The sequence below is a fragment of the Cucumis melo genome, chromosome 1 (genome assembly GCF_025177605.1).
Source record: "Cucumis melo cultivar AY chromosome 1, USDA_Cmelo_AY_1.0, whole genome shotgun sequence".
Lineage (NCBI taxonomy): Eukaryota > Viridiplantae > Streptophyta > Magnoliopsida > Cucurbitales > Cucurbitaceae > Cucumis > Cucumis melo.
Genome location: NC_066857.1, coordinates 2,506,046 through 2,522,953, shown reverse-complemented (window position 1 = coordinate 2,522,953; position 16,908 = coordinate 2,506,046). Strand labels below are relative to the sequence as shown.

The window sequence follows — 16,908 nt, the reverse complement described above, 5'->3', positions numbered from 1 at the left end:
TCTTTTACAATATAATAAAATTACCTATCCACCTTTTACGTAGACATTGGAACTTAAAAAAAATATATAAGAATAATAATATGTCGATGAAAATTTAACATAATATGTAACTAATTGACTTATTTTCTCATTTTTTTTTTACGAAACAATCAATTTAAAGGGACATTTTCAAAAATAACAAAATATTAAAACTATTTACAAAATTAGCAAAATTCACAAAACCATCTATAAAAATTTCTTCGACTTAATTAATTTTAAACATAGTTTGCCATCTAACGTTCATCTCATCAATGTTAGAATAAATAAATAAAATGTTTGGGGATCTACACCTTTCTTAATTAGTGATATCTTGAATGAAGTAGCATCTAGAAATAAATAAATTAATTGAACATGTTTCCTTAAATACAAATTAATTGCTAATTTTTAGGACAAAATGTTAGCTTTTTTTATTTTTTATTTACAAAAAAAAAAAAGAAAAAGGAAGAGGGTATAATTTTTGTGTTGTGATGACGGCCAAGTGTAGATGGCCACGTCAGCTTAGGAACAATTTGTTTCTTTAATATATATATGAATGATGGGCCCTCCACCCCCCGTCAATAAAAGGAGCGCTACCAACAAAGTCACAAATCAATAATGTTTTCCTTCAAATGACACCATTGCCCCTCAGTTACACATCTTAGAGTTTCGTGAAAGTTGAATTGTTGTGGATTATAATAGTTTGCATTTGAGATGTAGTTTATCATAGAAAACAATAAATACGACAAGAAATAGTAAAAATTGTAGTTTTAAAACATATATTAGCTAATAATGTAATTAATTGTATGTTGAATAACCGTTTGAGATAAAACTTATCTAGAACGATTGTAATAATCATCTTTTGTTATAGTAAATTCTATTTAAAAATTTTCGATTAGATTTAATAAACGTTATTTCAAAATTACTTATTTTTTACGATATTTACTATTTACGATATTTAAAGAATCGAAAGGATTGTAATAACATACCCATTGCCCTCAACACTACTTAATTATTCCAATTGAAACTTGAAACATGAAGGAATCAAAGTAGATGAGTGTACATATTTAAAACTCGAAGGCTCGACACTTTGTGTATGTGTTAGTGGTGTGTATGAGATAGTACAACAATAATGGATTGGTTATAGTAGAAATTTTGGCAGGGTTTTTGGAGGACCCCACATTCAATTTGGATAAAGCTCACACATCAACGTTTCTGCATAAATCCACGTGTCGCCTATACTGCCAGCTGTCCTAGATAACTGTGCCACATAGTTGGATGTCGCCACGTTTCACTTCTGATTCGGACTACTCCTTTTCCTACCACTTTCCTTTTCCCAATTATTTTCTTCACTGCTAATTTACCAGATAAGTTTTGGTTTTCGGATAGGATCACGACAAAATACACAAATAAAACAAATGTAACCTACAATACAAAACAGCCTCATTTCTTTCTTTCTTTTTTTTTTTTTTTAATACATTTAACTTTTATCATAATATATCTTTATCCGCTTTTATTTCGTAATTAATTATTTTGCATAATTTTAAAATTTTCACAAAAGTAAAAAAAAAAAAACACTTGTTTCTTTTTTTTTTCTTTTAATAAAAAGAGGATGTGTGTGGGGGGGGGGGGGGATTAGAATGCATTGGTTTCTTTTATAGTAATTTCAAAGAGGGAGAGAAAAAGAAAAGAAGAAGAAGGGATATTCGAGAATTATCCAAACTATTTGTAATAGTAAATAAATAATTAGTTTAGCAGACGTGGAATTAGCTGTCTAATCCACAATGCAGTGGACCCGATCTTTTCTTTCACGCGGCGGCTCGTTCGCCCAGCTAGGATCGGTGGACCCCACACGAAATTTCTCCTATAAATACCTCAAATTTTCCCTTTTCCATTTCAAGAAACACCACGTGAATCTCCTCTATCTTCTTCTTCTTCTTCTTCTGATATCTCTGACTACAACCATGGTGAAGATTCCGGTAAATGTACGGACTTCCGATGAGGATAGTGACTTGATGAGTGGAACGGCGAGCTTTTCCGATGTCTTTTTTAGGTATCTAGAGGACGGTGAGACGTCATCGGGAAATTTCTGTAACTCCGACGACGAAGAGGAAGAAAACTCATTCGACGTCAAAGAGAGTAAGACGTTTTGGAACTCTCAGGGTGAACTTCTCCAGGTACTCACCGATTTTAATCTCGTGATTTGACACGATCCGATTTTAATTAGATCAAAAGCAAAAAGGAGATGAAGAAAACAGAGTTCCGTGAATTAATCATTGAATTTCATTTTACAGACGACGTTACGGAGAACGAGTTCGATTGAGTCAAGAATCCGCCGAGCGACGGCGGAGATTCTAAGGGAAATAAGTATAGAATCAACGATATGCGAGTGTGGGACGTCGCCGTCAGGAAGCTGCCGGAACTGCTGGCAGAGAGAGATCTGTAATCGGTTACGAATCACCGGTTTAAATTGCGCTGTGTGCAAATCGAAATGGAGAAGCTCATCAGACATTCCATCAGGTAAAAAGATATGTATATAAATAAACTAAATAAACGGAAAATCCGTAAAATAATTGAATCTGATTAGAAGAAACCCTAATTTTCCAGGGGAACATTCGTATTTAGAAGTGTTGGACAATTCAAATTCGAGAAGAGGGGAAGTTCGGGTGGTGATCGAGCTGAATTTTAGGGCAGAGTTCGAGATGGCGAGAGCAAATGAAGAATACAACAAATTAATCCGGCGATTACCGGAGGTTTTTGTGGGGAAATCGGAGAGATTGTGGTCATTGATTAAGATCTTATGTACGGCGGCGAAGAGGTGTACGAAAGAGAAGAAGATGCATCTGGCTCCATGGAGGAAACAGAAATATATGCAATCGAAGTGGCTGGGACGGAGGGAAAGGGAGAGGGCGGCGACGGTGATGGTACCGTTGCCGGTGAGTTACTCGGACCGGCCGGCGAAATCGAAGGCGTCGATGTTGACATTTGATCTTCTAGATAATTTGGGTGGCCTGCATTGTACCGCCGTTGAAGTTGTTTGAGGCGATTTTGGTATTTGTGCTTTTGCTTTGTTAGAAAATTGTATATATAAAAAATCAAATCCTCTGCCCAGAGTTATCAAAGTTGTGTATTTGGTAGGTTCAAATAAATCTTCTTTCATCCCCTCTCTATATTTTACTTATGAAAATCTAAATAATTAATCTTATTATATTTATGGTGAAATTAGAAAAAAAAAATATTGAGATTTAAAAAGAAAGAAACTTAAGATCCGAAATTATAGTATGGGGATGACTTTAAATTAACTTTTGGATTATTGATTCAATTTAGATCTAGATTGACTCTAGGTTAAAGAATTTTAGGGAAAGTTCAAATATTTATGGAGTAATATTGTAACTTTAGATAATACACTATATTTTAAGTTAAAATTTAGATAATACACTATATTTTAAGTTAAAATTTGGTATTTGCTTTTAACGAGTGCTAATTTCATTGATAGTTTTATGATATACCTTTGTAACTCATTTCAATATGTCGTGGTTAGTTTCATTGATAGTTTCATCCATAAATGATATACCTATTGCATTGTGATCTTTATAAGATCAATATTTTGTAGTCCACGAATGAAAATATCTATTTATATGCTTCGTAGTCGTTTGTATAAAGAGTTCGATATCTATATCAAATATCGATGATTATCTCCAACCTTTAAAATGCACATAAAATATAAAAAAAGGTATTATCTATTTAATCATATATAATAGGAATACTAATGACTATATATATCTAGGACAGTTATTCGACGTTCAAAAACCTCTCCTTCTCTGTCTTCGTACTTATTTTAGCTTTTAGTAGGTTCTGCTTCGTCTTAGCCTCCTGAACTTTTCATTGACTTGTTCATTTCATTGAGGCCTTCTTCCATATAAAAGGCTCGACTAAAGCAGAATTCGTACCTTCTGAGAAGTCCTATCCGATTAGTGGAATCGAGATCAGTTCTTCGTGAGATCGTCGTAGGCCTTCTCTATTTCAAAGTCTTTTCACCCAAGTAGAATGACCGAGGGTAGCAGCAGCTGATTGAACACGAGGCCATTCTATAAAGATAATTTAGTCTTTTAAGTAGAACATTTTAATTATTAATCTAAATATATAAAGTTGAAATTCTAATATTGATATTGATAATAATATTTTGATCTCGATAACGTTTGATTATATAAGATAAAAGAATCAAAATGGATATAACCTTTGTAAAAAAGTAAACAAATATGAATTTGAATATTTGGTTAGAGAAACTTTAGGGTATTTTTCTTAAGTGATCAATAAATTAAAATTGTGTAAAATGAATCATGTGGATATATAATATAACATAATACATTATTTAGATTCTTGTTTGATTGGGTTTTGGGCTGGTTATGAATAGTCCAAGAAACTTATGTGTTTTTACTACAATCTAAGCCCCAATCCAATCATATGGTGCACACACACATTGACCCTTTAAGTCTTTTTCCCTTCTCACAATTATTGTCAAAAAAAACAAAACAAAAAATAGTAAAATATTTTAAACGTATTTTCAATCGATGAATTTAGTAGTTTATATAAGAGAGTAGAGTATAACTGTTGTTCTGGTTCATAGTTTTCTCTTTTAAACCTTGGAACTTTTGAGTTAATACTTGATAAGAAGTTACACCATTAATGAGTAATCGGTAATTAAGTGCACCACTTACTCAACTTATTATGGTTCATCAATTGAGAACGTGCACCATTTTAAACTTAATTGCTATACTACAAGGCCTCTGTGGGTCCTTTTAAGTTCTCCCAAGGGTCTTCCAAGATTCCTCGTATATTTGACTCTCATGGGTCTTGTAAGCTCCATTCAGTTCTCCTATGAGTTCTACGAGGTCTCTCTAGGCTTTCATAGATCATTTGAACTCTACTAGGTTCTCTCCTTTGAGTTATCTAAGCTCTCATATGCTCTTGATCATATGAGTTTTCTGAACTCTATTAGGCTTCTGATCTATGAGTTTTTCGCTTTGAGCTCTTGTGGGTCCTATATGCTCCCTCGAAGCTCTTCTATAAGTCCTATTTGCTCCCTCAAGACCCTCCCCAAGGGTTCTTTTTTACCTCTATATAGGCTCTTCCGGTTAATGAATTTTCATACCTCTTCTAGGATTCGGTGAATCATTCTGAGAGCTCTACTAGGTTTCTATGGGTCTAGACGTTCAACTAGGCTCCCTCGTAAGCCGACTCAATATATTTTAAACTTACCCACAACAAAGATACCTCCATAGATCATAATGCCTATTATGTTGGAGAAAAAACCAAGTCACATAGAAGCAAAAAGGAAAGTAGGAAAAACCTTCAAATCTTCAAGTGTATTGTTGCTCTCAAATTGATCCAATGTCCATGTGAACAAGACTTTATAAAAGAGAATACTTACAAAGTAGTACATGTGTTCATCCATATATATAAAGTCCAAGTCTTTAGAGAGGACCACTTTAGATATGAAACTATTGATCATTAACCTTTTACTTTACAATTTCAAATATGATTTTTATATTAGCTTACCATTTTTACGGACGTTTATAATGAAGGGTAGTGAGTTATTAGAGTTGGCGATTATTATTATAATCTTTAGACTATAATAGTATGAAATCATTATCTTCCAATTTGAATTTAAATTTGCATGTGAGTTATTGGGTTCTCCCATTCGACAATGTTACCATAAGCTTCATTCTTTTTTACCACTCTTAAGTCATGTTTGGAAGTGAGGATTTTCAAATGGTTAAAATCTTTTCATTTTCTTTTTAAATATTAAATTAAAAATTTTACTTTTATTATCAATTTTTTTTTAAGTATTTACTGTTATTATTAATACAACCACTTTGATCCCTCTAAGTTTAAAATAATAGTAAAAGTTAACCTTTTAGTCTCCAAAATTAGAATATAATATGTGCATTTGTTTTTTAATTTTAAAAATGTATTCTTTTTTTTTTTTAGGGTTTTAAGAATAGACTCATTTGATCCTCGAACTTTCAAAATGTACCTTTTTAGTTCCTAAGTTTTTTTCTAAAAAAAGTTTAAATTGTCCTATCCAAGTAATTCTCACTAGAAAAATAATAATATTAAAAATCAAGGAAAGTATTTTATCAAAGTATAAAAATAAAGCTAAGTCAGCTATGAGTAAATCTCAAAGTTAAAATTGTTGAGTTTAATTTGGAAACTCAAAATAAAAACACATACGAGGTTGAAATAGGGGTTTATCTCGATTGTTATCCTAAAAATCACACACAAGAACTTCAATTGACCCTTGAAATTCATGTTGGTTGAGTTATCAAAATATTATTCTTTTAGTAAATTAAAATAACTGTATCTGTCTATATATATAAAACAGTACATAATAATAAATAAAATCTTCTAAACTTGAGAGGACGAATATCAAATATATATCCATTATACAAATACTATAACAATGCCAAAAGAAAAAATGTTAATTAAAAGTTGAAAGTAAAGTCAAACTTTAAAATTTATTTATTTATTTATTTATATATATGATAAATAAAGTTCAAGTTTAGGTTGGGTCAACTTAAATGACTGTACTCTGTGCAAACCAAACTTAATAGACAAAAAATGTAATTTTTGTTCACTCACAACTAATGTTAACTATGTCCACATTTACAAAATCAAAATACTATAAAAAAAAAAAAAGTAGACTAGAGTATAATGTTCAAAAAGAAATTAAAATAGTTGGCCTAATTAAGTGGTCAAAGTCAAAGAAGTTTCTAGTTAGCTTTGAATAAATTAAAATTTCGTTTGGAATTGTTATGACTTTTAAAACGACAATCGTTGTCAACTTTACATTTTGAAAAATTCATTAAAAAAAATTATAATGTTTGGTAAAATTTAATTTCAAATTAAAAAGTTTAGTATAGTGTTAGATAAACTAATAATAATAATTTAATTATATGAACCAAACTATACTTTTAAAAATTTTATATGATTTTGAATTTCAACTAATTTTATTCAATAAAAGTTTAGGAAAAACAATTGCTATAAGAATTAAAATTTGTGTTAGGATGTTTATTATTGGAGTATGATTGGCTTATTTATTACGAACAAAATTTGAATATCTTATTTATATGAAAAATATTTGATGGTGTATAATTATTTTTCTTTTAGATTGGTTTCTTGTTACTATGTGTAGTGCATCATTCTTTGGTGCTCTTTTATCCTCTATGACATGTCAGTGACATTATATTATCTATGATATTGTTAATGACAGATACAAAAATCTACATAATATTTTTTTCGTTATTTGTTCGTATGGTTTTTAAGATTAATTCGTTGTCTATCCTAAATTGGTTAGTTAATGTTTAGGAGAAAAAAACCTTATCCATTAGTAATCCTTACAATTTTGATTCAAAAGTAAATACTAACGAAAAAAAAAGTTAAACTAATTAACATCTCTATGTTACAGACAAGAACTTTATAAATTATAAATAAACATATTAAATAAACTTTCACTCGAACCAAAGCAAAACTCTTAACCTAATAACTCGATTTCTCTAAATCACTAATAAAACTTAAAATAAAATTCGACGTGAACAAGCTAACTTTAATTTTCAAAATAGAAATGAAAACAAAAGGGAAAGTGGGTGCATGAGTCATGAGGTATGCCCACATAATTAGAAAGGGAATGGGAATTGGCATTAGCCGCAATTCAAATAGTGATAAACAACTTGGCAATTTGGGGTCACATCGCCAAGAAAAGATCTCTCACTCCAAACTTCATCACTTTCTCCCTCTCTCTTTTTTTTTTCTTTTTCATCTTTGAATATAATCGTGATAATGTTTGTTTGAAGATGTTTGATTCAAATAATCCTCGAATATATACCATCAACTAATTCGTGTGATTTGTAAAAGTTGAAATATGAAAGAAATTTTTTTTGTCTATTTTGGTGGCAAAATGATATGTATAAAAGTTGACCTAAATATTAGGTTAAAATACTTTTTTTTTTTGTGTTTTTCGCACATTTCCTTAAGTAACAATTTAGTTCTTAAATTTTGGTTTGAAACGATTTAGTTCTTGTACTTTCAATTTTATAATTATTTAGTCCATAAGCTTTAATGTGTAATGATTTAGTTCTTGTATATAGGAGTGTAATTGGGTTGGGTCGGGTCTGGTTTCCTTCGCAATCGACCCTACTCGAAATGCACGATTAATTTAGTAGTTCGACCCGACCCAACCCATCTTCGTGTTGGGTCGAAATGGATCGGGTCAGGTCGGTTTAAAAAAATACAAATGTGTAATGATTTATATATTTTCAAATGTGTGATAATTTAGTTTCTAAAGTAAACAAATTCCTTAAAATTAAACATTAATTTTTATTGTTTTATGATGTAGACTTTGTACTTTATAAAAATGTTGAAACTCTAATTAGTTAATCGGTTTGTTTTAGTAAGAAGTCTCCTTAAATTTTAACCCTAATTTTTAAATTATTACATAGTAAAGTTCAAGGACTAATTCGTTACAAGATTACGAGTATAGATTAAATTTTTACAAACTAAAGTTTAGAGACTAAATTTTTACTTTTATAAAAGTTTAGAAACCAAAAATAATTTTAAAGTAACTATCGTAAATATTTTCCCAATATAAAGTCTTCAATAATTATCATACCCACATTAGAAATCAGAAACATCACTTCCCTCATTGATATCTTCTCAAGAGAGCATATCCTATTAGCATCCATCTATTCATGTGGTTTGAACAAATCAAATGACAAAATAGAAATTTATAAATAATAATAATAATAAGAGAAAAATAATTAAATATTAAAAATATATGTAGATAGTGTGAATAATGTGAATGGTTGTATCGATACACATTATAATTAATCACAACCGATATATCAATATACTAGCGTACACACTAATTCTTTCACTAAACATATAAACATTCAACAAATGGTATATGTAAATGTGAACGTGTGACATCGGTTTTTCATTTTCTATTTTTAGTTAATGAGTTATTGTTGTTAAAATGTAGGAGAATTCGAAGAATTTAAGAAAGGGTTGAAGAAATGTATGGGAGGAAATTTGTTAAGAATGTTAGGTATAGGTAGTCATATATTTAATTAGACTTAAATTGTCAAATTAATCCAATGATTTAAAGAAGTTTTAATTAAGGATATATGAATTATTTGACTTATATTTTTGTAGTTAGAATGAGAACCAAATTTAAACTTATGTATAATATATGATTGGCCTATAAAAAGAAAAGAAAAAAGAGAAGTGCAGAAAGTATTAAAGAATGGTGTACCTACAATTACAGAATAAGAATATATTTTATAATGATCTTAGTGGAGTCAAATTAATTATTCTAAGAAAAATTAAGAATAATAATGTTCCATGCATTCTTGAGAAAACCTTCTTCTTCTTCTTCTTCTTCTTCTTCTTTTTCTTTTTTTAAAGCACAAAACATTAAATTGAATATATATATATATATATATATATGAATAAAGACAAAATGGAAAATGGGAAAAATGCTAATACTTGAATTCATAATGTTTTAGTTGAATTCATAAGAAAATTGTAAAAATAATATTAGTTTTATTGTTAAATGTGAAATCAAAATTTACTTTAATAAAGTTGAGTCCCACTATTTTTCTTTTTAAAATTTTGAAAGACCCTTTTTAGTTCATATAAAAGCAGAAGCTTTTAGGAGTCCATAACCTATAAGTTTATTAAATCAGATTTTATTAACAATGGGGTCTTTTTCAACATAATATAATATGATGCAAAGATTCCTAAAATAATAATAATAATAATAATAATAATAAGAAGAAGAAGAAGAAGAAGAAGAAGAAGGAATAAGAATCTTGCAAGGTTGACTATATATATTATATATATAGTTTATAATTAAATATGAGTATGGCAAAATGAATCTAGATTGATTATCTATAGAACTCGTGATTTTCATTAGTATATTACCTTGGTTTTTTTTTTGTTTAAATACAAAAATTATAGGAATAATAAGGATCAAACCAATTCGAATATCATAATAATAAAATTAGACAATAGTAGTTAATGCATTGACATGTTTAAAGAAATTTTTAATTGAGAGTCTAGTTTAATTTGAATTATAACCATTTTTAGGAGCTTAATTAATAGAATTATAACTTTTGTATGATATTTATTAAGAAAGATTGTTTTAAAATGTGTGATAATTTAAAATTTAAATCATAGAACAAAAAAAAAAAGAGAAAAAGTTTAGAGTGTCCCCTAATTTCTTTTAAAAGCTAAAAAAAAAAATAGAAGTCATCAAAATTCAAAGAAGAGACGTGGCTTTTTTTTTTTTTTTTTTTTTTTTTCCTTTTTGTCCCTCCGATAGATGGGAATAAATGTTCTATTTTTTTTTTGCTTGTTTTAATTTTCGAACTTTAAGAAAAACCTTACTTTAGTCCTTCGAATTTTATTAACGTCTTGGATGAATGATGACGTGGCTTTCTATGTTTGGATGATTGGGATATTAGATCTATTGTATTAATTAATTTGAAAAATAACCATGAACTGCTAAATAAACTCGAATTAAAACCTAATTTTCTTCTTTTCCTCCAAAACTTCAATCTCTCACACATCTCCTCTCAACTCCACGCCGTTTATTTGTTTATTTATTAAATTAAAATCTTGAAGCAAATAAGAAAAATAGCATTGAGTAGAATAAAACATAAATAAACAAAACTGACATATTGGTATTTAACATATCTATGACAAAGTAAAATAAACTAGAAAAAAAAAACACCTCAATAATCACAAATATCCCAAATTTCAAACACTAAAATATTTATATAAAGATGAATTGCATCAAACATATAAGTTGAGAAAGTGAAGTAGAATGAGAATGCACAAAAATGGTGACGATCAAAATCTAGAACTATGATAAAACATCAATTTACCATCTAGTCTTCAGTTAAAAATTAAAATCTCATGTTATTAAAAATGATTATCGTAATTTGACATCCTAGCCATCCAAACATAGAAGTCCACTTCACCATTCATTTTAGAGTTAATGGAATCTCAACAACAAAGACCAAAATATGTTCTTTTTAAAAGTTTATGGACTAAACACACTTTTAAAAACTAAAATAGAATAACATACAAAGTTCAAGGATCAATATAAAATTTAGTACTACTTTCTACGAACATTAAAAATTGAGAACGACAATAAATTTTTACATTTGATTTTCTTTTTCTTGTAACAATACCTGTTGAATAAGAAATTTTGGAATCATTTACAAATTGACACGTCATTTACTAAAATAATTGTATTTGGACAATTCTACACGTTTTGGATCAAATTAATTATTTTGGTTCAATTAAATATTAATTACTTGACTAAAATTCAATTAAACCAAGAAAATAAGCTTAATTTAGCCTAAAATTAAATATGACACAAATTCATGTAATTGAGTAAGTGAATATGTTACATGAACCAGATCGAGCCCAAATCCAAAAAAACCCACTAAGCAACTCTATAATAGAGGAGCTTTCTCCAATCAAGTGTAAGCATCAAATTTCTTTAAAAATCTCACGTGAACAATAGAAATATCATGTGAACAATACCCTTATAGATTTTAAGAGTATGTTGATTTGCAATCTGCATTTTATTTATGTTTTTAGATTCATTGAGCTTAGTAAATACATGTTTGGTAGATAACTTGAATTCTATCTTTATTATTTTTATTTTTTGGATTATGTGATCTAAATAATACAAATTCCGAAAAGCAACATTTTTAGGTTTTCATTACATTCAAGATTTGAATTTTAAACTTTATACTGCAGAATTATTTTAAATAAAGATAAAAAACATAAAAAATATATTATGTCATGTTCTCAATTCAAATTTTTTTAAATAAAATATATAATTTATTATATATTAAAATAGGTTAAACCGTAAGTTTGGTCTTATGATGGGAATGAAATTAAACTTAAATATTAAATTTTATATATAGTCAACTTTGGTTTATTAAATCCTCTCATAGGAACTATTTACTATGAAAATTTTATCAAACCATTGGAATAATTCTAATTAAAAATTATATGACATAAATCAAAATTTCAATCTTTCCTATAAATTCTATAATCTTACAAAAAATAATTATACAATTTTCTTTTGAATTTAATTCTTGTTTTTAGATTCTGTACCAAACCTACCCGTTTAGTTTTCATTTGTTATTAAATTTCAAAATATTATATTTATTCCTAAAAATTTTAGTTTATTTTTTTTTTTGGATTTTGGTCTCTAAATTTAATTATTAACTTTATCTCCTACATATATTTGAATGTAAGTCTTTCTTCTTTTTGGTGATATTCAAACTTTTGGTCAATAATGTTCATGAAATCGTAATCGATAACACATCCACACTTTAAATCTGTGAGGTCCCTCCAATGGCGGAGTGCTCACGTAACCTTGCTGGCATCACTCAAAATGACGTCGATTTGCCACCTCTATCCTCACTTTTCCACAAAGGTATATATAAATCTCCCTCCTTCGCTACAACAACATTTCCGTAAATCAAACAAACACAAAAACACATTTTTCCCATTCATCCTTCTTCATCGAATGGAATATCCCAATTTTCAGTTCTCAGCTTCATCCTCCACCGCCGCCAAGATCGAACGCCGAATCATAGAAAAAAACAGAAGAAATCAAATGAAAAACCTCTGTGATCAACTCAAGTCCCTCGTCCCACAACAATATTCAAAGGTCCAGCTTTTTAATTTCTCAATATTCCCACATTCAACGTAGTAGTTAGTCTCTGATTTTATATATACTATGTTAATCGGTTCTCTGTTTTTAATGCAGGAGGTTTCATTGGCATTGCCCGATCAGATTGACGTAGCAATTAAGTACATAAAAGATCTGGAGAAGAAAGTGAATTCAGCTAAAGAAAAGAAAAATCGATTACAAGGGAAAAACAAAAGCGCCATAAACATGGATTCTTCTTCTTCGTCTTCTCCTCAGCTTAAAATAAACCAAATGGGTAAAAGTTTAGAGATAGTTTTAAGCAGTGGAATCGATAATCAGTATCTGTTATGTGAAACCCTTAGGATTCTTCAAGAAGAAGGCATTGAAGTTGTTAATGCAAGCTTCTCTGTTTCTGGGAAATCTGTTTTTCACACCATCCATGCAGAAGTAATCACCTTAACAAACAAACACATGACACATTATATTTATTTATGATGGGTAATGATCGAGTTTTTTGGTGCAGCTTGGTGATTCGATGGTCGAATTTGGGACGACGAAAGCGACGGAGAGATTGAAGAGATTGGTTTACGGATCGAACAGTGATGTTGAATTGCAGAAGGAGAAGCAATGGTGGGAAGAATTTCCATCTGAGAATTGGGATATTTAAGTTATGGAAAATGTTATGCTTAATTAAGTTAACAAACAAAACATGAGATTTTAAAATAGAAAACAAAACAAAACAAAACAAAACAAAGTGCTGAAAAGAGAAAGTATTTGTCAGTCAGAGTTTGTTGGCTCCAAATGTATTGGGACTTTACACCAAAAGTACTTTGATCTATGCATCCTTTTACTTCCCTTTATTTTTATTTTCATACTTCAAAATTTTTTGGTTTATTTTGATCTTAAACATTTCGTTTTAATTTATTTTCACTCCTACTTCTAAAAAATTGATTATTTGAAAATGAATATACCAAATTTGTCACTTTTAAAAGTGGTAAAATATAGTGATTGAAATGGATATTCTAAGATCTCGTTTGATAACGTTTCGTTTCTTTCTTTTTCATGATGCACATATTTTAATCGACATTGTATCTCTAACTTAAGTCATTTGTCTTAAATAATGTCAAGTCAAAACTATGACGTGCACGACAAAGAATAAAGTAGTGTACACATGTAAATCATTTCAACTAAATGTCGTTTTTTTAATGCATTATTAAAACGCATAATATAAGGTGAGAACGAAACCGGAAGAAACTATTCTTCGCTGTTCCTCAAATTTAACCTAATTTTTTTAAACGTTTTGTTAAAATTTGTAAAAAAAGAAAAAAGAACATTATGTTTCTTTAAAAATGAGAAACAAGAAACATGAAACATGAAAATTATCAAACGAATCCTAATAACAATGATCAAAGTATATATATTTGACATATACCTTTATATTTGAAGTTCGAAGGGCGCAAGTCTCCATATTATTTCACATCTACCGTAGAGGAAAAAAAAAGTTCTCCAATTTATGATTATAACAATTGCTACGATTGTCTAATGTACAACTCGATAGTTAGATGTCAAAAAATGTTTTGTTTTTGAAATAAACAAAGTTTATGAGAGTGAAAATTGTAATTTTGGAACAAAAGAGATGGAATGTGTAATAATAAAGTGTCAAATGGTTAAAAGAAGGAAAAAAGAAAAAGTAAGGTATAGGCAATATATGATTCTATTAGACCAAATAGGCTTTGAGAAAGATAGGCTATACCATATCATATTAGAAATAGCATAAAACTTTACATATGAAGAAGTTACTACTTACAACCAAATGATAGGTTCTTCAACTCTAAATAAAATTTTCAAAAGATATATATCATAATTTCTTTTAATTGTGTTGCTTTTTATTGTCCATTGATAGACACTAATTTAGTTCCAATCTTAAAAATACTTAAAACAAAAAGAAAGAAAGACTTTAGGCCCATTTTATAATTAAATTATTATTTTTATATAATTTGTTGATTTATTACTATGCATGTAATAAAAAATAAAAACCATAATATTTTCATAAATGATTTATCTTGGATATTATCAAATGATTTTACACCTTTTTTTTCTTCTATTTTTAAACGATATTCTTCTATTTAAATCTCATAGATATTCAGTATGAGTAGATATCGTTTTAAATAATCAACACGATTTCTTAGATTTTAATTTTTGTATGATCACTTATGTTGGCTATTAACATGATCATATATCCTTGTAATATATATTAAAGGATCATCTATTATTAAAATATATTATTTAAAATGAAATACACAATCGTATATCATGATCTAAACGGTTTGACGTGTTGATCGGAGTACTTTTGGTAGTTTACATGAAAACACCTCTTAAAAATCTTTTAAAAAACTATAGTGATCTCCTAAAACTAAAAGAATTTTTAAAAGTTATTATTTTCAAATATAATAAAATAAACTAAAATATTTTAAAATTTCAATTTTTACGAAAAATGCAAAAAACTCAAGATTGCACAAAAATATATATATATATATATATATATATATATATATATATATATATATATATTGCTTGGGAAGAATTAGCTTTTAATAGTCACAACTCTTTATCACTTTCCATGTTTAAATTACTCATCCATTCTTCCAAAATTGTCATCCACATTAATACAATAACTTCCATTGTTTTTAAATAAAATCAAATCCAAAGTTCTTATGCACAACTCCACCAACCCTTCAAACCCTATAAAATATTTAATTGTCTAGAAAACAAAAAATTAATTCCTAAGTACTAAGTTATTGAAACTAACCCCTCCATTTTTACAACTAACCCAATTCATAAGGGTTATGATCAACCTCTTTTTGTAAATGAGATTTCTAATTTCTTTTGTTACCCATTTATTTAATTTTAAATCCTCTTTGGATCATCGAGATTTCAACCAATTACCTCCTAATGCAAAAGAAAGAGAAGAATATAGTCATGATAAATCCACAAAAATTAATTCCTATGAGGAAGGAATTTTGATAAATATACTTTCTACAACTTATGTTTGATATCCCAATTGAATTGGACTATTTTTCATACATAAATTACAATATGCAGCCATTCATTCTACAAATTAGGGCTACTTTATGTTCAACAAGCACATGTAGTATATAATTCAATTTTTACTCATCACTAGCAGCTTATATGTTTCCATAGGTCTAATTACAATCCCATCTAGTTTCGTTAAATCCATCATTTGATCTCAATTTTAAATATAATTTACCATTTTGGATGTTACCAAGAAATTCAATTACCATTTTCTGAAATCCATATAGAAAAAGAAAACAAAAAACTACTCTTTTGTGTTCACCAATGGTTTCTAAATCAAACATTTCGCAATAAGTTCCTAAACGATCTGAAAAACACAAATCAACACTTAAAAACCGAAGGAAACAACGAACTAAAACAAGAAAGTTACCAAAATAAATTCTAAAAATTGATAAAAACAAAGGATTTAAAGAACATAAGGAAAAATAAATAAATAAAAAGGATGAATCAGAAAGAACGTAGCGAAATAGAGGATGTTTTTGAGATCATGGGTCATCATCCAATCTTTTTCTCCTTCATCATGTTCATCGGAATCAAAAAAAACAAAAAAGAAAAAGAAAAATTAACAGAGAAGAGAAGATGAAGTGATTAGAAAAGCAGAATGTATGTCATTTGGAAAAACAGAGAGATTGTGTAGGTAGCCGAAAGGGAGAATGAGGAGTGGGAAGAAGGAAGAAGTTTATATAGCCATAGAATTTGATGCCCTAATTTGATGTTTGGTTGCAGATTTAACACTATTCTCTACAATTTTTATATTATTCTTTTTCTTCCTTCCTTTCGTCTCAACTATTTTATTGGCTAATAAATATCCACAAATTTTTTTTGCTATTTATTATTTTTTTAGGAAAAAAAAAACCTTTTAAAATACATTTTTATACTTGTTAATAAAAGTGATGTAATTTTTTTTTAGAAAAAAAACTTAAATGTATTATATAATGAAAAAAAAAAAGAAAAAGAAAAGTGAGATATTTTCTTTTGACTTATAATTGAAATGAAATTGATGTACTTTTGAACGATTATTGTAAATAATAAAATTATTAAAAATATTTACAAAATATACT

At 28.3% G+C, this 16,908-nt stretch overlaps 2 protein-coding genes and 1 non-coding gene across 3 annotated transcripts; 2 read left to right on the top strand and 1 right to left on the bottom strand.

The window, feature by feature from the left end:
• Positions 1-1,665: 1,665 nt before the first annotated feature.
• LOC103495506 (uncharacterized) lies at positions 1,666-3,177 on the top strand. The gene is made up of 3 exons (XM_008457089.3): positions 1,666-2,192; positions 2,310-2,535; positions 2,623-3,177. Exons 1-3 carry the CDS (start codon positions 1,800-1,802, stop codon positions 3,054-3,056), a joined length of 1,053 nt encoding a protein of 350 aa, XP_008455311.2. The 5' UTR covers positions 1,666-1,799; the 3' UTR covers positions 3,057-3,177.
• Positions 3,178-12,583: 9,406 nt separating this feature from the next.
• On the top strand, positions 12,584-13,614 carry LOC103495505 (transcription factor bHLH162-like). Its single transcript, XM_008457088.3, has 3 exons — positions 12,584-12,772; positions 12,872-13,201; positions 13,278-13,614. The coding sequence occupies exons 1-3, from the start codon at positions 12,629-12,631 to the stop codon at positions 13,419-13,421; spliced, it is 618 nt and encodes a 205-aa protein (XP_008455310.1). The 5' UTR covers positions 12,584-12,628; the 3' UTR covers positions 13,422-13,614.
• A 2,673-nt stretch (positions 13,615-16,287) lies between these two features.
• LOC127144342 (small nucleolar RNA R32/R81/Z41) lies at positions 16,288-16,377 on the bottom strand. The gene has a single exon (XR_007815998.1). It is a non-coding gene; the product is annotated as a small nucleolar RNA R32/R81/Z41 (small nucleolar RNA).
• Between the last annotated feature and the right edge of the window lie 531 nt (positions 16,378-16,908).